General features: G+C 40.7%; 1 protein-coding gene across 4 annotated transcripts in view; it reads left to right on the forward strand.

Moving 5' to 3' along the window:
- Nucleotides 1–20,614, forward strand: part of IDO2 (indoleamine 2,3-dioxygenase 2) — a 57,193-nt gene extending 36,579 nt beyond the window's left edge. For all 4 annotated transcript variants that reach the window (XM_041752110.1, XM_041752111.1, XM_041752112.1 and 1 more), the window contains 3 exons: nt 12,097–12,148; nt 18,374–18,522; nt 19,885–20,614. In XM_041752110.1, coding sequence (XP_041608044.1) covers nt 12,097–12,148; nt 18,374–18,522; nt 19,885–20,240 — 557 coding nt within the window. In that variant the 3' untranslated portion in view covers nt 20,241–20,614. The remainder of the gene's footprint in view (nt 1–12,096; nt 12,149–18,373; nt 18,523–19,884) is intronic.
- Nucleotides 20,615–22,926: the final 2,312 nt, after the last annotated feature.

Here is a 22,926-nt window from a genome sequence, read left to right on the forward strand (position 1 = left end):
GAGGCTGTCAGACCACATAGGGAGCCCAAATGTAGGCGCTCCAGTTGGCTCTTGGCCCAGGAGTGAATGAGCCCCCTTGGATGATTCCAAGTTCCCAACTTCAGATCATCCTGTCTTCAAGTCTTCCCACCTTAGGACCCAAACACTACGAAGCAGAGAAAAGCCATCCTCTGTGTTCTGTCCAAATTTCTAACCCACAGAGGCCACAAGTGTAATATACTGGCTGTTTTATGCCACTAACTTTTGAGTGGTTTGTTTTGCAGCTATAGTAAACAGAAAAATGAAATTATAAAAATGACAAATACTAGACTCTGCAAGGTTTACAGAATGACACAAATTTCCTAGTCACTGTGTCTGGCTTATAGTTAATGACTTTTTTCTGCAAGATCAATAGAGCTTCCCCCTGCTTTTTCCAACCAGATGGAGCTCACCAAAAAATTATTTCTTTTTGAGCTTAACTTTAGCAAGAGTTGTGTGCTGTACTCCCTTCCTCCCTAAATATCTCACTGCTAGGCAGGATAGCCTGAAAACATGCCCATGGCAGAAGAGAAGGTACTCTTTATTGTAAGCCTGCAGTTTGCTTTTCTGAGGACCACATGCTGTCACTAGGCCTTTGCTCAGCCCACATGTGACTTCTACCTTACGTTAAGTCCTGCCTTACATAAGTCCTCAGCACGGGTTGGGAAATAAAACCAGATTACTCTGTTTTCATAGCCTGACTCTTCTTAAGGCAGAAGTCTGTAACAGCACCACACAGATAGACTGTGCCCACCTCACCGCGCACTGCCTGCTGCATGTCAGCACTGTGCACCGGCAGAATCCATGGCCAGCTTCCCTTTTCTTGGTGATTTGTAGAGAACTCAACCAGCTCTGAGTGTTGTGTTCAGCTGGAAGACTAAAATATGTTCGGATTTCCAAGCATCCAGATTACACTGGCGTGACTTCTGGCATGTTTCTTTACAGCTCTTGTTTTTAAGAATTAATTTCCTCCTTAGAAAAGCTGAGGGATAAATTTCTCTCCAAGAAACCATGGAGATTTTTGCTTTGTATTTCCTTCTGAATCAACACAATTTCTAGCTTCTCCTTGACTGACTGGTGTAAGAATTTTTCCTTTAAATAGTATAACAAGGAGTCAAACTGTTTCCTTCTAACAGTTTGATATGTGTTTAGAGCAGGATTCTTAATCAGTGAATCGGTGCTAAATGGTAAACCTCTGCTACTATCTCCATCTGACAATTGGCCCACTTAATTCTGTCTAAAGAATTTTTCTTCCTGATTTGAAAATTTATTTTGTCTAAAGCCAACTGGAAACACAGTTCTTGTTTTCATTTTTGTTATCTTAAATTGAAGTTTAAAAGTGGTGTGTGATTAGAGCACTCTTAGATTTGTTGAAAGCATTTTTGACATTTGTATAAAAGAATTTGTGATAAAGGCTCCTGAATATCCTGTTTGGTCTGAAGGAGGTAATTACAGTCAGAACAGCCTACTGGTGATAAAAGCCCGCTAGTAATAAAAATGGTCCTTAACCTTTGAAAAAATAAACTAAAAAATAAAACCAATTGGAAAAGAATTAACACTGGAATGTTGTCTTCACTCGTGGATTAGTTACACACAATAACCCGAGTATACCCTAGTCACCTGAGCCACCATATTTTACCTTAATTCCAATTTTATTATGTCAGTGCATCAAATCTAGAAGCATGCCTACAAAAACCCAAATATAATAAATAGTTCCATAAGTCTTCGCAGAAGATGTTTGAAGGCAAACAAGAGAGAATATACATTGCACATCACACATCAAAAATATCCAAAAATCTACAATGATAATTATTGTTGCATATGGTCAAGATTCACTGAGATTTGCTTACATATTAATAACTTTTTGTCTTGCCCATCACTCCATTACGCACATTTCTTTTACCACAAAGATTTCCTCTAGTGAGGACCTGCTGCTGGCAAACTCTCTCATCTGCAAATTGCCGTTTCACTCCCATTCCTTTAGAATATTTTTGCTAACAGCTATATTCTTTTAGATGTTGAGTAGATAAGTCCAACATCTTTTGGCTCCTGTTGTCACTATTGGGAAGCTACATGTCAGTCTGTTACTTGTTTGGGGCAACCTAACCTATCTTTTTCTTGTCTGTGACTTTTTCTTTATGGGTCAGTCTTTCCGTTGTTCTGTTTATGACATGTAGGCTTCATTATGCTTCTTTAATTGATATGATTCATCATTCATCATTCATCATGAATGATTCATCATCATTCATCCTCATCCATTAAATCCTCAAAGGTTGTAGAATATGATGGGACAGGACCTCACTGTCCTCTGTCATCCTACTGCAACTGTGATTAAAGTTAGACCTTGGTCCACTATCCTCCATTCTCTTAACGTCTTGCTGTTTTTTCCTCATCTCTTTATTTCTCTGTGCTTCATTCTGGATTAATTCTTATGATCTAATTAATTAGTTTTCAACAGCTTCTGATCTGCTGCCAAATACATATGTCAAATAGGTTATTTTATTGTCTCCTTTCCAAAACATATTTTATTAATTTCTAACCTGTTAATTTTTTACAATTTTCTATTCCTTGTAGACATTTTCAAGCTCGCTTTTGTTTTTCTTCAACATACTATGTGTATCCATTTTATAATTTGTATGTGATGATTCTAATACTGGAAACTTGATTCTGTTTCCTTCTTGTTATTTCTTTTTTCCTATTGATTCTCATTGCTGGCTGTCATGTTTTCTTGTGTCTGTGATTGCTTTTTTTGCCTTTTTTTTCCCCTAGGTATTGTTCATTGTCCTTGAAACATTGTTTGTAGGCAGTCTTTTGAAACTGGGGTAAAGAAATATTTGTATTCAATTCTTCCTGGTTCTTGGGGACATTAAAATTCTGGACCATCTTGAACCAAGCTCAGCAAGTGAGGGCCCATGTACTAATCAGGGAACTAAACTTGGGCTGCAAATGTGAAACAAAAAAACAATGCCAAGATACCCCCAATTTTGTCTCCTAGGGCAAGCAACAGGGGGGTGGCAGCTAGATGCACAGTGATATTAAGATATAGGTAGTTGGGAACCCCAGATTAATATGAGCAGGGTATCCTATAAAATTCCTCACTATGGCTGGGATCAGGGTCTTACTAATGGCTGGTATCATACAGAGAAGCCACCAAAACCAAGCCCAGGTGTACCTGGATTGGCAAATGCCTTCAGGGAAAAGTACTTTTGCCACTCTAATTTTCTGTCTCCCTTCCTAGGTTCCTGCTTTCCCTTAAATTTTTGCTTGGCAGTTCCTTGCTATTTCTTCAGCTTCTTGATGCCTTTAAGATATTTGCTTCTCTTATCCCTCTTTTCAGATTGTTTTTAGTGGAAGGATAAGTCCAAGTGAGATAGTACCCTATTGCCCCCAAATGAAAGTCTCTTTCTGGAGTATCGTTGGCATCCTTTCCTTTATCTCTGTTTCCATCACTTGCTCTGGAACTGGCTTTCATTATCACTTGCCAGGACTCTGTAGTGACCTTTTCCCATCCTATCTCTCATCTGCCCTTTACCTAGTCTAATTCATTCTCTACACGGAAGCCTGAAGTGTAGGCCCTTACTCCTCAAACTCTTCTCTCCTGGCACATTGCAGTAAGGTAGCCTCTAGCCACATGTGGCTATTGAACACTTGAAATGTGATCAGTGTGACTGGGGAACTAAATTTGAATCCTGTTTAAACAAATGAAATTAAAATTTAAAAACAGAATCAATGTAAAATAGTTTTTTGTTAAACACAGCTCTATTATGGAATAGGTCGTATTTTCGGTTTTCAACTTAACTATTGAAAATTAAGCATCCAAATTGAAATGTAGTAAGCTTAAAATAAATTTTTAAAATATTTTACTTACGGGATCCCTGGGTGGCGCAAAGGTTTGGCGCCTGCCTTTGGCCCAGGGCGCGATCCTGGAGATCCGGGATCGAATCCCACATCAGGCTCCCGGTACATGGAGCCTGCTTCTTCCTCAGCCTGTGTCTCTGCCTCTCTCTCTCTCTCTCTGTGACTATCATAAATAAAAAAAATTAAAAAAAATATTTTACTTACTTATCTGTTGGAGAGAGAGAGAGAGCTTGGGGAAGAGCAGAGGGAAAAGGATAAGCAGACTCTGCAATTAGTGGGAAGCTGGACTCTGGGATTGATTTCCCGACCCTGAGATCAGGGCCTGAGGTTGAAATCAAAAGTCAGTGGCTTAACTAACTGAGCTACATAGGTGCCCCAAGTGTAAAATAAATCTTAAGTCTGTAAGCATATACAGAAAATTTCAAAAATTTATTACTAAAAACTTATTAATAGTTTTTATATTATCTTTTGAAATGAAAATATTTTGGATTATTGTGAGTTAACTAAAATGTAGTGTTGGTATTAATTTTGCCAGCCTTTCTTACCTTTTGAAATATGACCACTAGAAAATTTTAAATTACATATGCCCATCACATTACATTCCTATTGCATGCACTAGTTTATCCATTCTTCTTCTTCTTTATTTTTTTTTTTTTAAGATTTTATTTATTCGTGAGAGACAGAGAGAGAGAGAGAGAGGCAGAGACACAGGCAGAGGGAGAAGCAGGCTCCATTCTGGGAGCCTAATGCGGGACTGGATCCGCAGTCCCCAGGATCATGCCCTAGGCTGAAGGCGGTGCTAAACCGCTGAGCCACCCGGGCTGCCCCCATTATTCTAAAGAAAAGGCCAAACAAGGGATCCCTGGGTGGTGCAGCGGTTTAGTGCCTGCCTTTGGTCCAGGGTGCGATCCTGGAGACCCGGGATCAAGTCCCACGTCGGGCTCCCGGCGCATGGAGCTTGTTTCTCCCTCTGCCTGTGTCTCTGCCTCTCTCACTGTGGGCCTATCATAAATAAAAATTAAAAAAAAAAAAAAAGAAAAGGCCAAACAAAATATTTAATCCTTTCTGCAACATTCAGCATGGTCTGAGCCCAGAATATTTTAATTTCAATTTATCTTTATTTGACACCACTTGTTCTTTCTAATACTAGATTTTAGTTCCCAAAAAGAATTTTTGTCCTGAGCACGTTCTGAAGGTGCACACGAGTTGTGCCTTTCCACAACGTCAGCTTCATTCAGTAATAAAGCAAAGTCAATCATAATTATAGAGCAGGCTCGAGATCCCAAAGTCAACAACTCACCAGGTGACTAAACGTGGCTTCTTCCATGCACGCAGAGGGGAACAGAAGGCAAGTCACACGACAAACGAGGTAACAGAAGCGGTGACCACACCCGGAGTCAGTCTGTGGGCGCGCAGCTGAGACGGGGCCTCGGTCCGGGGGGTCCGGGTCGGGCCGGCCCTTGGCGCTTCTGCTGTTCCCGCGGGGCAGGGCCTCGGGGATCTCCTGTCGGAGACCTGGGGATCGACCGGCAGAGCCTTCGGCAGCCGCTGCCCTTTGAAAGTGGTCAGACAGGGGTCACGTCTGAGGATGCTGACAGTTCGCGGCCCAAGTCCTCCCCGTAATAAAGGGATTGAATCAGTCTCGGGCTCCTGCAGACCCCCTGGTTCTGCGTGTGGTCAGGCCTGGGTCCCCAGGACACCTCCCAGGAGCAGTACCGTTCCCTGCTTAGTCATTGCTTGGCACAGGCCCCTGCTTGACCTGAGAGACCCCATCTTGCTCTCTACAACTTTCTTCACCCTCAAGGCTTGTTTACACTCTTCCTTCTGTTTCATACATTTTTTTCTATTCACCTTCTGTCTGATTGGCTCCGACTGACACTTCAGATTTAAGCCCAGGTTTCATCCAAGGGCATAGAGCTGCTTACAGCCTGCCAACAATGCTACCAAGTCTGGGGAAAGGGGAAGGGGCTAGAGCGTCATAGCAACAGAAGAGACCGACAAGACCAACATCAGGGGTGGGGACCAAGGACTGGCAGAGGGTAGGTACCATCAGAGGCAGGAGGACGTGTCCAGGAAGCGAACGTGATTTTACAGCTGGTTAGAAAAGATCACGATGCCTCTGGCAAAGATGTGCCACTCAGAAGACTGAATTGAGTTCGGCCTGATGGGTTGATTGTTTTCAAAGTAAACAGGGGCTCTGAGGGAGGATGATGAACTTGCTTTGAGACCTGTCATGCTTAAGATGATGATAAGACATCCAGAAGTATATGGCTTTGACAGTTGTAATTACACGAAAAAGTCACAGTTTAGTGGTCGTGGGCATCAGATGTATGGTTCGATTATGCATCTACAATGCTTCATCGCAGGTGTTGGTAACACAGCACCTGCTGTCACTTCTCCAAGTGGGACAGGATGAATGTTGTTAATGTAAGGTCAAAACACTACAGTAATTCAGTGTCTGTGGTTTTACAGCACTGATCCAAAGCAAGGCTTTCCTGGTTTTGCTTTGTGTAAATACTACTTCTCAATATAAAATCTAAATCCCTACCCCTGAAAAATTTAAAAGCAGGTTCCCTCAGGTTTTTCCAAACAAAAGAAAAACAATGCTTCTGACACAAAATTATTATCAGTGTAAACAAATCAGAAGCAGATGTTATATTTCTCTAGAGATTCACTTGGATTTAAAAGAGAAGGATGCTTGACCACAGTATTTTGTGTTTTGCTGAACACAACAACAGAAACACTGGAAGGTGTCTGGCCAGGTGTTAAGCGGACCTGTGGTTGGCCCTCCGGGCAGAAGATGTAGAGTCCTTGGTGCCTTTTTCCCTGCTCTACTCAGAAGCCACCATGGAAGGGAAAGGAGGGATCATAACTTGGGTGTGTTCTTGGAGCCTCTGTGTCGTCTTGTAGGAACTGCCCTTCTTAGCTAAAATGTGCCCACATTACACCCAGAAACCAGAACCATGGTTCTCCTACCTTACCAGCCCCATGTTAACAGAGCAGTAGGTTCTCTACTTGGTATTTTCTGAATGGTGTTCAGAGTCATTCTCCAAAATATATTTCCTAGTAGTCTGTTCTTTTTTATGATTTTTATCTCTCTGTTATAGTTCTCATTTTGTTCATGTGTCATTCTCTTGATTTTCTCGATTTGTCTTTCTGTGTTTTCTTATAGTTCACTTAGCACCCTAAGACAGATATTTTGAATTAATTTTATCAGGCACATCATAGGTCTGCATTTCTTTTGGATCAACTACAAAAAGTTATTTTGTTCCTTTAGTAGTGTCATATTTCCTTGATTTTTTTTAATGTTCTGTGAATCTTTGCATTGTTGCAAGAAATATTTGAAGAGGTATTCTTCAAATATTGGAAGGAAATACCTTCCATCAGCCCTGGTAGGGATTCAGAGACTTTCCCGGAAGGCTGTGGATATGCCATCTCCATACTACTTGCCCCCTCTTGTGGCAGAAGTTTTATTTTATTTTATTTTTGAATATTTTTTTTATTGGAGTTCGATTTGTCTTATACTATATGTATAACACCCAGTGTTCATCCCATCAAGTGCCCCCCTCAGTGCCTGTCACCCAGTTTTAATTGTGTGTGCCTTCTCTTGATCCTGCAAAGCCAGGCCAGGGGCTGACCGCCTTCCATTTGCCTTCCCTAGGGCAGTGTTCAAGACTCAAATTTGTGCTCTTTCTCCCAATCCCACAGAATCAACCAGTTTGCTGCATGGGCTCACTAATCATCAGTAAAGACTCACTCTTTCAGCCTACAGGAGTGCACACAGAGCTGGCCACAGAGTGGGTGAGACCCTACAAGCAGAGGGGTCCTGGTGCTAGTTGGGGTAATTGTGCCCGAGATTGTGAATCCGAGAAACCACCAAGGAGCCGACACCAATGCAAACACATGAGGGTTTATTTACAAGCTTGAGCTTGGGTCCAAGTGTACCCGACACAACGGAGCAGGGCCTTGGACCCCCAGACTAAGAGGTGTAGCAGCTTTATAGGGGCCAGTGGCCCATGGGATACGCAGAAAGTTGCACAGTCTTGTGGGTCCACACACAGGTGGCCGATTGAATTACATTTTACCTATAGTATCCATTTGAGCTGGCCTATCACTGAGCCGATTTCCGATTAGGGTGTGCCCTGGGCTTGACTAGGGTGGCGCAGCGCCCTAAGCAATAAGCAGGTCGTGTCGGGGCACAGGATGTGGCCGGTGCAGCACAAAATGGAGTTAGTCCTGCTCTGCTCCTGGAGGGGTAGGGGATTTTTGTCAAATTTCCTGGGTCCCACATAATCTTCAGGGGAAGCATGCTCAGAATGTCATGGGAGGGTTTCTTAACAGGATCTGTGAGGTGACTGGTATAATCTGGATCCCTTTAATGCCCCCCCCCACACACACACACAAGAGCCCTACGTGGCAAGCTGCTAACTCCTCCCCATGCCCAGTGCCCAGTCTCCCCAGTTGTGTGGCATGCCTCCACGTTCTGGATGGGGTGGGAAAGAAACGGGTCGGCTTGGCAGGATTCCTATACACCTGGGGACACCAGGCGCTCGCTCATATGGGAAAAATCACAGCCCTAGAAAGTCTCTGGGCCCTGAGCTGCTGCCACCGTGCGGACTGAAATGTACAAAACAAAATGTTCTTACCTTCTTCGATGTATCCAGTTCCCGATCTTGTTGCCCAGGGGTGTGCTGGAACTTAAGCCAATTCCTGGATGTTCGCAAAGACGCTCTTGTCTGTGTGTGATCGTCTAGTCTAAACCAGTGTTCTTGGTGGGGCAGACAGTGGAAAGCTGTTACTCCACCATGAGGATGACCTCATCCCTACATTCTCTGATTCCAGTGCAGGGCTCTTCCGTGCGCACGTGTGAGCATGTGCATGCTTGTTGCTGCTCACCACTCTTGTCCCTTTGGTGAATGCAGATGTTTCCTTATATTTGTAATGGCCTCTTATCTTTTTGTACGTTTTTTTGTACATCCTGGTGGCCTGCTTCTTGTTAGCTAGTGCGTCGCAAATATTGTGGTTTGTCTTAGGACTTTTGAAAGTGGAACTTTTAAATTTAAATATAGTCAAAGTATCTATCCTTTCTTTTGCCAAGTCTATGTTTTAGGAAGTCTTGCCTAAGATTTTGTTTCATAGTGGTAGGTCAGGGATCCCTGGGTGGTGCAGCGGTTTGGCGCCTGCCTTTGGCCCAGGGCATGATCCTGGAGACCCGGGATCGAATCCCACGTCGGGCTCCCGGTGCATGGAGCCTGCTTCTCCTGCCTATGTCTCTGCCTCTCTCTCTCTCTCTGTGACTATCATAAATAAATAAAAAATTTAAAAAAAAAGGCATAGTGGTAGGTCATAAGTATATTTTCCTGCATTTTCTCCTGAAATTGTTGTTTTGTCTTTTACATTTTAGTCCTTAATTCACATAATTATTATCTATATGTAATGCGACATAGGAAATAAATTTAATTTACTTTCATTGAATAATCCTTAATCTGCAATATTGGCACTGTCTTATATCAGACTTTATGAAATGACTGGCTCTGTTACCAGGTTTTCTATTCTCTTTCATTGTCTGTCTTCCCCAACAGGAATATCATTTGTCTTAAGAACTATAGCTTCAAAAAATAAAAAAAATAAAAAAAAAATAAATAAAAAATAAATAAATAAATAAAAAGAAAAAGAACTATAGCTTCATAGTATTTCTCATTTCAAATGAAGAAAACCCCCTTGTCTTGGCCTGCTTTTCCAGGAGTGCCTGTACTATTTTCGACCCTTCGCCTTTCATGTAAACTGCTAGAATCAGCTTTTCTCAAATTGCACTGAAAAAAATCTGTTAAAAATTTTGCTCACTTTACATTAAATCCATACATTAATTTGGAGAAAGATATCATGATTCTGATATTATATGCAGTCTTTCTGTCTCATGATCAAGGGTGTGGAGAATCAGAGAATAGCACAGAAACACCGACTAAGGTTGTTGGGCAAGCCACTCCAAATCATGCCTTCATGTTGCTGTCTGCTGACTAAAATTTATCCACATAGAGAACTCTTTTTTAGATACATTTCTTCTCTTTGATATTGATACTGAGTTTTCTTGTCCATCAACGTACACAGATTTTTCCCTTTAATTTCTTGAATTTTCTTTAATTTCATTCGAAGTCAGACACTTTGATATCTTTTGATTTTTTCATAGTTGCTTTACATTTTTTTTCTAGTGAATATGGTATCTTTTGATTTAACTAACTCCCGACTATATATTGCTGGTTTATGGAATGAAATTGACATTTAACTATTAACCTTGGATCTAGGACCTTGATAAACACTCTTATTAATTCTAGTAATTATTTGCAAATCATTTGGGTTTCCTATGTTGAAATCATATTATTTGAGAGTCATGTTTTACTCTTTCATTTATAATACTTATAACTTTTATTTCTTTAAATATTTTTTTATTATTTTTCTGGCTTGGATTCCTAACATCATGTTGAACAGAAGGGCTGATCCTTGTTTGTTCCACATTTTAAAATACTTATTTTTAATCTTTCAGTATCAAGTACAAAATGTACAGTAGGCTTTCAGTGGATTTATCAGTTCAAAGATGTTCTTCCCATTCTTTTTTTTTCTTTTTTTAAAGATTTTATTTATTTATTCATGAGTGACACAGAGAGAGAAACAGGCAGAGAAACAGGCAGAGGGAGAAGCAGGCTCCATGCAGGGAGCCTGACGTGGGACTCCATCCTGGGTCTCCAGGATCACGCCCTGGGCGGAAGGCAGGTGCCAAACCACTGAGCCATCCAATGATCCTCTTCTTCCCATTCTTAATTAGCTAATTTTTTGTCTGTTATATAATAAATGGACTTTTCTTACATTTATTGACAATATTTTTACACTGAAGTTATTTTATATCTATTGGCTAATTTTACTTTCAAGGATAAAATATTAAATTTTTGCTGGTCATTACTGCTTCAGCAAAATTTCTACATAATACTTAATATTTTTGTGGGAACAGAGCACCAGATGGGAAAGCTATAAAAACAGGGCCCAAATAAAAGTGCACCACATGGGACATTGTCCCAGAAGAGCAGAGCACTGGAAATCCCTGAGGCTAAAGGAAGCTATGAGTTACCTGAGCCCATAGGGCTTCAGAAAACATAGAGATAGAGAAACTGAGACTAGGTAAGATGGTAGAAAAGGGAACTGATGGTATAGAGATGACATTATCTGGGTCTTATAAAAAAAGACGTTTTGGGGGTATTTTGCATTGTTTTAAAAATTTTATTTATTTATTTATTTATTTGATAGAGAGACAGCACACAAGCGGGGGGAGAGGCAAAGAGGGAGAAAGAAGCAGACTCCCCACCAAGCAGGGAGCCCCACATGGGACTTGCTCCCAGGACCTCGACATCATGACCTGAGCCGAAGGCAGACACTTAACTGACTGAGCCACTGAGGCACCCCTGTTTTTTGTTTTGTTTTGTTTTGTTCTCAAAGAGAAACAAGGAAACATAGACAGGAATCCAGGTAATAGAAACATGCCAGGTCACAGAGGGGCCCCATTATGTGAAGAAGGAACAATCTTTAAAAGTTAATGAAAAGAAATGTAGTGCAAATGTGAGGACACGTTTCTTTAAATGTAAGTTAATAAACTAGTGGAATCCATTACCCCCACGCATTGGCTTAGAGGCAAAACTAGCTGATTAGACTATGGAATGCAGCTACAAAGGGAGCTATACAACCCATGCAGGCCCTGGTGTGGCAACCCCTGCGTGAGACACTCTCACCTCCTCTGTCCTTCGTTGCGTGTACGGAACTTTGCTTGAGCATTGATGACTTTAGTTTTCCTCTCTTGTGAAAGCCTTGAGAAAGGTGACTCTTTTTCTCTATGTTTCTTCTTACTACTTCCTACGTTCTCTCAAATATCATGTCTGTTTAAAAGATTAATTTTTAAAAATGACCTTGACCACTCCTTCTGTTGTTATGAAGTTCAGGAAAGGGAAGTGCCACAAATAGAAGAGAGGAGCATTTGGAACAGTTTAATATTCTGTAAGTGCCAGTGAGGGACCACAGAAGAGAACATTCCATCCCCCTCCTGCTATGGCCTTCCTTCCAGGTTTCCACAAAGATCAGATAGAGGAGATGGCCCCAGGAGAGCAGCAGGACCCAAGCACATGCAACCAATTGCTTTCTTTGCCTGTAGTAAAGTTCACATTTTGATTGCTTCTCCAGATTATGTTGATCCAGACATATTTTATGCAGTCATCCGGATCTTTCTCTCTGGGTAAGTAAAGTTCAATTGTTTTCCTGCATGAGGCCTCTGTAGCTTATGCCAAATTTCTGAGAGGAGATGGGAGCTTCCTATGGCAAGAAACACACCAAGAAACCCTTGCTAGCAAAGTGATCATTTGGATCCACCCTTGGATAAAAGAGGTGGGGTACCACCTGCATGACAAATGACACTGAAGGTTGAATATTTAAGCTTGTAATAATTTTCCTTAGACCATCATATTAGATTCATTTGTATTCACTTAGAATCCCATCTCAGTGGTAGAAAAAAAAGCCAGTATGTAACCACGAAGCTCGATCATTTATATCCAATCGCTTCCCCTTGTTACCAAGGCAGATGAGAGCATAGAAAGTGGTTTAAAAGCTTTCTTCTAATGTTCCTAAAAGAGCTACCCCAAGCCATTTGTTCTATTTGCAGGTCTCTTCTTTTGTCACATAGCCTGTCATTTCTCCAGTTACAGAACTCTACCCTTAGATACATTTCTTCCTTTAAATACATTAGTTCTATCTTGACATGTTTTAATCAAATTGCTTTCCTATTCATATTAATTGAGAGAAATTAAGTGTATTTGTTTTATTTTTTAATGGTGAATAGGGAAAAACAAAAATAGTGAATGAATGAGGTGAAAAATGTGAAATAGAACTCACCTCGTGTTCCATCTTGATAATGAGGAGATGCTGAAGTGCTATTGACAGAAAGAATCTGAAGCTGTGCCTGAAAGTAATCAGAGAAAAATCCAATACCAAAACCATAGATTTGCTGATTTATCAGTAGATTTAGTGGTATATTACATTGGTGCAAAAAGGGAATGACAACATGAACTCAGTACTTTCTCTAGATTGAGTAGGTCTGGAGTGTGAGACACTCAAAGGGGAGGCCAGTGTGGCCTCAGTAGGGCTCAGAGAGTGGAAGCCAGAAGGTCTCCAGAAAATAACTGGAGAGTGATGGGTACCTGATTTATAAGGAAACAAGAAAAATGGAGAAGGGTGCAGAATGGAATTGGGGGTGTTTCTCAGAGTTCAGACTTCTGCTGTATGCCTACTCAGTCCCAAAATCCTCTCCAAAGAGATTATCTATCCTTAGAACTCTTCTTGCTCTCTGTGCATTTTGCATGTGCTCAGGGTTAAGACAAAAGATTTGATTATACAACAGTGATTCCAGCAACAATTGTTAAGCAAAACATGCAGATAGGTTTTGGTAGAATTGGAGAACAAAGGGTCATTTTTTAAAACATTTTAAATAGACCGGAATTAAGAAGTACTTAATTCTGGAAAATCCGCTGTGTTTCACTTTGCTGTCAAATTTGTATTTGTGTTAGTCTTCCACTATTGCATAACAAATTGCCACAAGTTAAAACAGCAGTTTAAAACAACACACATTTATTTTCTCACATTTCTGTAGGTCAGAAGGCCAGGCAAACTCAGCTTGGTTTTCTGCTTAGGGTCTCAAAATGCTGAGGTCAAGCTATCTGCTGGGGTGAGCCATTGTCAGGAGAGTCTGAGGAGTCATTTACTTCTAAACTCATTCAGGTTTGTGGTAAAAGCAAATTTTTTTGTGGTTTTGAAACTGAGGTCTCTGTGTCCTTGCTGGCTGTCGGATAGGAGGCCTCCTGTTTTCCTTGCCACATGGTATTCTGCAATGCAACCATGGAGCTTCCAATCCTTCTAGCACTTAAATCTCTCCGAATTCTCCTTCTGCCACTAGCCAGAGGAAAACTCTGCTTTTAAGGTCTTATGTGATTAGGTTGGGCCCACTGAGATGATGCAGAAAACTCCCTGTGCTAAGGTCAACTGATTAGTAATCTTAATTACATCTGCAAAGTCTCTTTTGCCCTGCTGTATATCATATCGATAGGCATGAGAGCTTATAATATGAAGAATTCTAGGAACTAGAACAGAAATCTTGGGGCAATATCTTTTTTAAAAGATTTTATTTATTTATTCATGAGAATACACAGAGAGGAGAGAGAGAGAGAGAGAGAGAGAGAGAGAGGCAGAGACACAGGCAGAGGGAGAAGCAGGCTCCATGCAGGGAGCCTGACGTGGGACTCGATCCCGGGTCTTCAGGATCTCTCCCCGGGGCTGTAGGTGGCGCTAAGCCGCTAAGCCACCGGGGCTGCCCTTGGGGCAATATTTTTAAAATTCTACCCATCATGATGAAATGGTCACTGCAAGGGCATATTGTTTTCATTAAAATAAGTTCTGGGTCAGTGATGCATTTTATCTTGATCTACATGAATGTCTCCCCTCTGCCTGATTCTCAAAAATATTTCCCATGTAGCACAACTACATCGGAATATCAGTACATCTTAAATTTATTGATAAGTGTGGATGACTAAAATCATCTAGACTGTTGAGAATTCCCAAGACTTGTCTTGAAAAATCGAAATCTACTCCCATATTCTTGGTTTGTCCTATGTTTGATTTGTTGTTTTCATTTACTTTTTTAAGAAAAATTTATTTGGGAGAGTTTCATCATCTGTAGATTAAACATATTCTTTTTATTTCCCTCTCACATTAAATTTCCAGGGAAGTCATCAGCCCCTGTGGAAAATGTCACTTCACTTCTTTCTTTTTTTCTTTCTGTTTACATTTCCTCTTAGGTTTCTTAGAAATATGCTATAAGAAAGACTAAAAATAACCTTGCCTACAGAGATTTGAAAGGAAACTAATTCCTTTCTTTTACCAACAGTAGTTTAGGCCTGAGAGTACACGGGAGCAGTCCTTGGTCTAGTCAGAGAAATCCTACTTCCCATCCTCAGACTAATCTCATCATAGGTGGAGAACATGAGTTTTCAAAGTAGGTCCCCTTATTTTATCTTTTTGGACTTATGTGCTGATGTTTTCCCTATCACCTTCAATGTGGCTTTAACACATCCTCTTCATGTGAGGCACCAAAAAGAGATTGATTGATGTCTCCTGGCCTTTTGAGCATCTGAGCTCTTTAGAGCTGGCTGCTAGGTCCTTTCTAGACAAACTTTTGGGTCTACATATTCTAGACATATAATATGGAATTATGGAGTGATATTTTTTTCACTCATTCAGTCATCAACTATTTAGTGAGTGCTTACCATGTGCCAGGCACAGTTCCTAGTTGTAGGTATGGTGCAATAAAACAAAACAGCAACTTCATTCTCATGGAGCTTACATTTTAATGATATAATCCAGATAATGCATAAATTAATATAATTAAAGTAAGTGTCATATATTATATGTTACAACAATAAGTGATGTGGGAAAATGCAAAGTAGGACACAGGACATCAGGGAGAGATAGGGATGGTAGCTGAAGTTTCTTATTTATTATGATCTGGGAATGCCACACTTCTAAGTGACACTCGAGCAGGTATCTGAAGGAAGTGAGAACTAAACCACCTAGATATTTATTCCAAACAAAAGGAATAAAAATTGCAATGACTCTGAGGTTGGAGCATGCTTGTCATGGAGGAATTGTTGCAACGAGGCCAGTGTCACTGCAATGGAATACACACGGGGGAGAATGCAAAAGATAGAAGTGATAGCAAAAGACCAGATCAGGTCAGAGCTTGTTGGCTCCTTTCTGAGAGAGAAAGTCAGTAGTAGCAAGTCTGGATAAAAATGACATGATCTGTCTTAAGTTTGAATCACTGATCTATCTTCTAAGTGAAAAATAGATGATTTGAGAACAGGCCTGGAAGCCAGGAAAGTATTAAAGAAGCTATCCCACAATCCAGGATGCTAGCTTGGACTAGAGTGGAAGCAGCAGAGGTGCTGAGAAATGTTCAGTTGTGAACATGACTGAAGGTAAAGTAGACAGGATCTGCTATTGGATTGCATGCAGAAGGGAGAGAATAAGATCAGTTGAAGATGACACTAAGGTTTTGGCCTGGTTCACTGAAAGGAAGGAGTTACCATTTTCTCTGATGAGGAAGGCTGTAGGAGGAACAAATTAGGCAAAAGAGAGGGGAAGTTGGGAGCTCAGTTTGGGACATGCTCATTCCTGTGGTGATATCTGTAAGTAGGTGGTTGAATACATGAGTCTGGACCGTAAGGGAGAGGTCCAGGTAAAAGTGTATGCTTTTAAATTGTCTTAATATAGTTGCTTTTTAAATCAATGAAGCTAGATAAGACCACTTGGGAAGTGAAAGTAGCAAGAAGCCGAAAGATTGAGCCCTGATAAAGTCCAACACTTAAAACGTTCATGATGAGGAGGAGAGTGTTGAAAGAGACCAGATTGACTATCTGAGATCATCCACAGGATGGCAAAGACAACTCTCAACCAGTTTGGCTTGTCTTTGCTCACTTTTTCAATACTCCTTCCCCATAAATGGTTATTTAGAGATTTTATTGAAGCAGTGCTCTGAGCTCTGACAAGTCATAAAACTTCTCATGAACCCATTTAATTAAGCAGCAGCTTTAGGAAGTAGGTGCAGTTTAGGACTGAGACTCACAAAGGTGTGTGCAAAGTTGCAGCGTAATGAATGGAGGGAGCAGAGATTCCAACTCACCTGAATAATATAAAATGGCTAATATTTTGCAAATATTTAATATGTTTCAGGCACTGAGCAGGTATTATTTTAATTCGTTCTCACAACAACCCAATAAGATGGATCCTAGTATCTCTTACCTGAGGCTCAGAGAGGTTAATTAACCAAGCCAATACTCACCATTAATAAATATCAAAGCTGAGATTAAATTCTTTAACTGCCTGAAAAAGAGCCCTCTCTCCCAGTAGCTACAGCATCTTCTAATCTTATGATCAGAATCCTTCCTTTGCTCTCCCCAGCTCTGCTTTCTATGCCTCATCTATTTCCAGAGTGATGCTGCCCCAACTGCAAAGGCCACTCTGACATTCATGCAAGTGGAAACCATAGAACATCTGACCAAACAAGCCTCCAAAGAAAACACCACAGCTCCTTATAGCATTTCCTACCTCAAGAAAGTATTGGAAAAAGGTCATGAACAGCAAGAGCAGTCTGGCTATGGCTCTTGCATGTGTGTAATGCATTTCCCTTCTCTTGAGCAAAATGACTTTTAGAATTAAAGGAAGAAAGTGAGACATCAGTGTAAGCCTGTTATTTAAACCATTCCCAGCAGGGACTGTGGCTTGTTCCTAGCAATAACAAAAAAGATTCTATTCCTTAGTAAAAAGTGAAAATCCTATATGCAGGCATCTCAGAAAAAGGAAGTAGAAAATTACAAGTTTGGGATTTACATTCTGGTTTCCCCATTTCTAACAATATGGAGCCTTAAAGATTTGGAGTCTTTGTTTATCTGTAAAATGGGTTTTAGAAAAATCTGCCTTCATCTACTCAAAAGAGGTCAAATGAGAACATGAAGGTGAAGGGGGTGTATACAGTAACATGTTGGCAGTGCAATTAGAATATATTCTTGGTGCTATTGTTTTTGTTTTATTATGGAGTCACCCACATAGTCTCCGGAATTAGTCGAGACCTATAAAAAATGTGACCAGGAAATGAATAAAATAGTTGGAGGTAGAAGTAGGGCAACTCAGACACAAAAAGACAAAGAAATTGAATCAAGGTGACAGAAGAGGAGAGGAAGGGAGGAAGACCCACCTCATGTGAACAAGATTCAGGGCCTCAATTCCAGTCCATCTACATGTCCCTCTGGTAACCTGTAGGATTGCACTGTGTTCTCTTTATCGCTGCCCTCATTATCAATACCTGTTATCAAGAATATATTTGACAAAGGTGCTCCCACAAAGTCAGGTAGTATTTACAACTGACAGTTCAGCGTGACAACTGTTATAGCTGTTTCAAGGAAGGGCAAAGGTGTGTGTGTGTGTGTGTGTGTGTGTGTTTACTTTCAAAGCTCTACTTGCAGAGTTAAAGATATCAGGTCATCAAGAGTAAGGTTAGCGGAAGGACTGAAGATTATTCCAGAGCCGCTAAATTGCTCCTATGGATCAGCACTGATATCATCTTTATAAATGAATTTTTCTAGTAAATATGTCATAGGAGCAATGCTAAGGATTCTTCTCTAAATATCCTTTACTTCTCTAGAATAATCCTTCAACTGAGGAAAGGAAGGGCTATATTCTGTGGCCTGTTATGATGTTGAAGCATGGTTAAGGACATGTCCTACAAAAATATCCAGTCTTTTGCTCTAAAATTAGCATTGAAATTATGTTTACTTTCTTACTCGACATTTCCATATCAGAAAATATGCTCTTAACTCCTAGCACCCACTCCTTCTCTTTGACTTTTACTCTGGCTTAGATGGAAGGATAACCCAGCAATGCCTGTGGGGTTGACCTATGAAGGAGTCTCCACAGAGCCCTTGAAGTACTCTGGAGGGAGTGCAGCTCAGAGCACAGTGCTTCATGCCTTTGATGAATTCTTAGGCATTTGTCATAGCAAGGAAAGTGGTAAGTCAGAAACTTTCTTTTTCTTTTTGTTCCATAACAGGGAGGAAAAACAGAGATATCTTTACCAATTGATAAGACCAAGTATAAATTAAAATGTCACGAAGTCTATACTTCTCCCAATCAACCAGGAGGCGATGTGCCTGCCAGATGTTATTGTGTCAAGTCAATTAATATTTGATCTCAACAGGATATTGGGTTTCACTTCCATCTTAAAACATTGCTATATATCCAGCTGTTTCCTGTAGTTTTGTTTGGATTCTTAAGCAGAAGCTTCCTGTCTCTAAACTGGGAGAGGGATCTGGAGTTTGAAAGCTGTGGCATCAAGTTACTAACTCTGGATATAGCTGGTGATGGGTCTGAGCTCCTCCCTAAAGCCTTTCCTTGTAAAATTGCTGCAACCTCAGGCCAAGTCTATTTCGACTAGAAGAGGAGTCTACCAGGTTAGAAGCTGGAAATTATTCATTTCCTTACCTGCCAGCAGCAAGCCAATGTTTAATAGTTGCAAACAGGCCCTTCAGAGTACAGATTTTTCAAGTTGGATTAGAAAAAATGACTAGAACTTTGTGTCCAGTCTCATCCACAAAAGTCAGTTGTCAAGAACTATGATAGTATTCAACATATAATGGATATCCTATAAATGATTGATCTATCTATATTTCCTATAAATATCTATTGATGTGATTTTTTTACGATTTTATTTATTTATTTGACAGAGAGAGCACAAGGAGGGGGAGAGGGAGAAGGGGAAGCAGGCTCCCCACTGAGTAGGGAGCCCAATGCAGGACTCAGTCCTAGAATCCTGGCATCATAACCTGAGCCAAAGGCAGACGCTTAACCAACTGAGCCAACCAGGTGCCCCTATTGATTTGATTTTTAAGCAACTTGACGTTGAGGCAATTATGAAAAAACAGTTGGTCATTCTTTATTTTCTTGCCCTTATAAAAGTCTTTTACTTTCCTCCTCCTTAGCATTCCCTCCAAACAAAGCACCTAGGAAGCAAATTTTAGCAGAGTATTTAGCAAATCAGTTCAAGGGTTTATGCCTTACATTTGTAGATATCTCCCATGATGATTATTAGCAATATACTTTGCTCTCTGTGGGTATAAAATACATATTTATACATCGGCTGATAGATCTAGTTCTAACTTAGTTATCTGAGATGTGCTGCTTCATTTTTCCTTCCCATCTCCTATCAGTAGTCAAGGATATAGTATTTGACGCCTATGGGCAAAAGAGCCAGGAATGTAGATTGGAAAGTTAGAACAAAAGTGAATTTTTGCTGCACTAATGTCCAGAAAAGTAGACAGGCTCTCTTATCTTTCCATGTGGAGCTATGACCTTGTTCTGGTTTGTTCCTTTCAGCTGACTTTCTGCACAGGATGAGGGAGTACATGCCTCCTTCCCATAAGGCCTTTATAGAAGAAATCCATTCAGCTCCCTCACTGAGAGACCACATCCTGTCCTCTGGAAATGACCAACTTCTGACAGCCTATAACCAGTGTGTGGAGGCCCTGGTGGAGCTTCGCAGCTATCACATCACTGTGGTGACCAAATACCTCATCACAGCGGCCACCAAAGCAAAGGGCAGGAAGCCAAACCATCTCCCTGGGCCATCACAAGCCTTAGAAGAGAGGGGCACAGGTGGCACTGTAGTTCTGAGCTTCCTGAAGAGTGTCAGGGACAAGACTTTAGAGGCAATTCTCCACCAAAGTGATTAAGAGACTGCCCTCTGCCCAACAATGCAAAACCAGCAAACTTGGGTGTTCCCTTTCCCTCTCTCCCTTTGGAGCGCACATGGGCCTGAAGAATAAGAATGTCTGGAATAATCTGAAAGGGATATCAGCCTTCTATATGTTCCTGCACTGTAGAACACCATCTCCTCCTGGGTTGAGAGCTGTTTGTCTTCACAGAGGAGAATTTCTGCAGCCAGAAACGTTCCTTTCCCTATCTGATTACCGCTTAATAGCAAACAGCTTTGGACACTTCCTCATTCAGAATGCTACAGAGGAGCAAGTGTGCCCCTATTCTATTTGCAAAGTGTTAGAAAACCAATCTAAATTTCAAAAACCAAATAAAATTGTGTGTAGACAGATGCCCTTGTTGATTTCCTTAAAAAGCAAGTTAAATATTCATACATTCATTCATTTAGTTAACAGCTTATTATGTTCCTACTGAGTGCTGGTTTAGGGATTAGAGCAGAGATTGAAAAAAAAAAAAAAAAAAAACAGAGATTGTCTGGGGCCCCGTCTGGCCTTCTTGCATGTGCCGAGTTTGTGGCAGGAGGTTGGAAACGCTCCGTTGGCGAAGTGGAGGAAAGAGGAGGCTCACGTAAGTCTTGGAAGTCACCGGTACAACAACGAATAGTTAATGATGTGGGAGCGGATGAGGCTCTTTCACATGTTTCATCAATTTGCAAATTCTATTTTAGTTTCCTTCTTCATTTTTAGAAGAATGATTCTTTCTTCTGACCCTGAAAGTTTGTATTTGTAAAATGAATTAATTGACCTATTGGAATTAAATGATCAAAATGAGAATAAATAGTAAATCCACATACTTAGTTGACAAATAGATGTAACTTTTTATCAATTCATTATCTATCTCAAGATCTCATTTCATCTAATAATAGAAAGCTAGAAAACCTTAATCTTGCCAATTTAGGGTAAACTCCACGAATTTAGGCTACCCTCCACCCAGCCCCACTATGCACACACACATATTACTGGGACAGTATTTAGATTCCAGAGGACCAATCAAGGAGAGTACCTGATCGTTGGGGGTAGCTTCCACCCAAGTTAACGTCTGCTGACACAGTCCCCCTCCCCATATGGGTACTGGTCAAATGGAGCTTACAGCTTATCTCATCCTGTCTAAGAGGCTTTTCAGATTACTCAGCTTTCAAAGTCCTATATCATGTCACTTGGAAAAAACACCTGACTACTTTCCACATCGCCTAGGCCCTTAAACCCCACTCTGACTATATGTATATTATACGTACTGCATATATACTATAGTATACTATAGGTATTACAGTATACCATACATCATGTTCTCTCTCTCTCTCTCTCTCTCTCTCTCTCTCTCTCTCTCTCTCTGTGTGGGTATATATATATAGAGAGAGAGATTTTTAGAAATTGTCTTATATGATTATGAGGCTGGAAATTCCAAAACCACAGGGTAGACCAGTAGGCTGGAGGCCCAGCGATGCAACAATTGAAAGACTGGCTACCTTTTCATTTAAATGTTCATCTCATCCATACAAAACAGCCTCACAAAAACAACCAGAATAATGTTTGACCAAATATCCTGGCATCATGGCCCAGCCATGGTGACATAAAATTAACCATCAGAAGCCTCCTTGAGAAGAACCTGAATTAGGATCGTTATGGTATTTGACACACACCCTCCCCACATCTTTATCAGAGAAGAATCATCCTTTGTAATGATGGAGAGGAGGTACAAAAATGGTATAGAGTACAGCTATCCCCAAGAGATGCTGGGAAAGGATGTAGCAGTGCATTGGAGAGAAACCCCTAGAGAAAAGCACAGAATACTGCACCAAAAAACCTGACCACATTGACAACTAAAGGCTTTCTATGCTGCATGATCCATGTAGAATGAAACCATCGTCTCTGTTAATAAAAATAACGACCCATTGTTTCTCAAAGTTGATATTATAGGGGTAAGCTTCATCTGGCAAGGGGGATAAGACCTTAAAGTCCTAAACCTTGTACATGAGAGTCACCTTCATCCATGCTGCTCCACTCTACCTAGTCCTACCGGGGTCAAAGGGTCACCAATTCCTTTTCATACTGTGTCCACATACAGCTAGGATTACTTTAGTAATTTTTAGAAGACTTTAGTAAAAATTCAAGGAATATTTCAAAAGGAAGCAAACAAAAACCATAAAGGAATACTAGTTAAATGGCCTGGGTAACATGCCATGTGCATTCTGCAGGCACACAGGTCCTACACTTCCTCATTCCTAGGCTGCATGCTGGTGAACGGGATCCCCCAAACTCTCAGCTTACAGGATGTCAAACCAAGACAGTGAGGCTCAGAGACTGAGTTTCTCCTCCCCTGTTGTTAGTCTGAAATTTGTTTTTTGAGGTAACTACAAGCCAATTATTCCTTCCACAACAATGAATTTCACCCACCAAGTTCTGACTTGCATTTTCTGGTGCACAAATGTCTTATTTGCTTTGCTAATGGAAGAAATGTTCTTCTCTTTCTTTGTTCATATAACAGTAAACTTAATAAAGAAGTCGGATATCACTGCTTTCTGAAATGCAATCGCTAGTTAATTTTTGCAGTTTAGCATCTGCTTCCCACTAACATTAAAAAACTGAGTTCTTGAATGTAAGCATCATCAAAAATAAATGATTTTTCGTTTGCAAAGTAATTTCC

Source organism: Vulpes lagopus, chromosome 4 (assembly GCF_018345385.1).
Source record: "Vulpes lagopus strain Blue_001 chromosome 4, ASM1834538v1, whole genome shotgun sequence".
NCBI classification, from domain to species: Eukaryota; Metazoa; Chordata; class Mammalia; order Carnivora; family Canidae; genus Vulpes; species Vulpes lagopus.